Source organism: Emiliania huxleyi, assembly GCF_000372725.1.
Source record: "Emiliania huxleyi CCMP1516 unplaced genomic scaffold EMIHUscaffold_253, whole genome shotgun sequence".
Classification (NCBI taxonomy): Eukaryota; Haptophyta; order Isochrysidales; family Noelaerhabdaceae; genus Emiliania; species Emiliania huxleyi.
In genome coordinates, this window is record NW_005200146.1 from 179,097 (window position 1) to 180,036 (window position 940).

A 940-nucleotide genomic window follows, 5' to 3' on the forward strand; every position below is an offset into this window, starting at 1 on the left:
CGGAAGGGCGCGTCGCCCGCCCGCCCGCCCGCCCTCGCCGCGTCGCCTCCGGCCCCGCCTCCGGCCCCGTCGCCTCGGGCCGCCGCCTCGAGCGACGCCTCGAGGTCCGGCGCGCCCGCAGACAGGATGGAGGAGCGGCAGCTCTCCTGCTCTCCTCGGCCGGCGCCGCAGCCCCACGCATCGCCAAGCGTGCGCGCCGGCGCCGCTGTGGAGCGCAGGCCGCCGGCCCGGCTGCCCGGCTCGAGCAGCGACTGCGCACCCTTCCACGCGCCGCGCCAGCTGTTGATCATCTCCTTTTGTGCGGCCTCCGCCACCGCGTCGGTCGGCCGCATGATGTCCGCCGCTGCCTTGCCAACCATCTGCTTGGTGCGCAAGTGAGGCATGTACGGCAGCCCCTTGAGCAGCAGCATCTGGTTGTAGATGGAGTTTGTGAGCATGGTCGACACGCCAACCGCGACGATGACGGCGAGCAGGAGGGGGACCTACTCGCGCCGAGGCGGGCGGGTGGGGAGGGGAGGGCGGCGGCGCGGCGGCGCGAGCGGCGGCCGACCAGCAACGTCTGCTGCCCCGTCAGCTCAAGAACCATCACGACGGTTGAGAGCGTGTGCGTGCTGCCCGCGACGAGCGCGGCGGCGCCGACGACGGCGACCACCGCGGCGGGCAGCGCGTCGCCGTCATAGTCGACGAGCCTGACAGACAGGGCATCCCGTGTGGCAGACAGGGCACATCCCCTGTGGCGGGTTGACTCTCACGCCGAGTCAGCGCCGGCGCGCCTGTGCAGCAGCTCGGCGTAGAGGCGGCCGGTGGTGCCGCCGAGGACGAAGATGGGCGTGAAGCAGCCGGCGGGGATGGGCAGCGTGATGGAGAGGATCATCGAGCCCGCCTGCGCCAGCGAGAAGGCGGCGAGCACGGGCAGCTCCGACGTCTTGGAGTAGCCGGA

The 940-nt window shown here is 73.1% G+C and overlaps 1 protein-coding gene across 1 annotated transcript in view; it reads right to left on the reverse strand.

Moving 5' to 3' along the window:
• Positions 1-940, reverse strand: part of EMIHUDRAFT_237643 (hypothetical protein) — a gene marked incomplete at both ends in the record, with an annotated part of 2,907 nt that overhangs the window by 1,715 nt on the left and 252 nt on the right. Inside the window, 4 exons of the mRNA XM_005777891.1 lie at positions 124-146; positions 260-395; positions 551-689; positions 753-883. Coding sequence (XP_005777948.1) covers positions 124-146; positions 260-395; positions 551-689; positions 753-883 — 429 coding nt within the window. The remainder of the gene's footprint in view (positions 1-123; positions 147-259; positions 396-550; positions 690-752; positions 884-940) is intronic.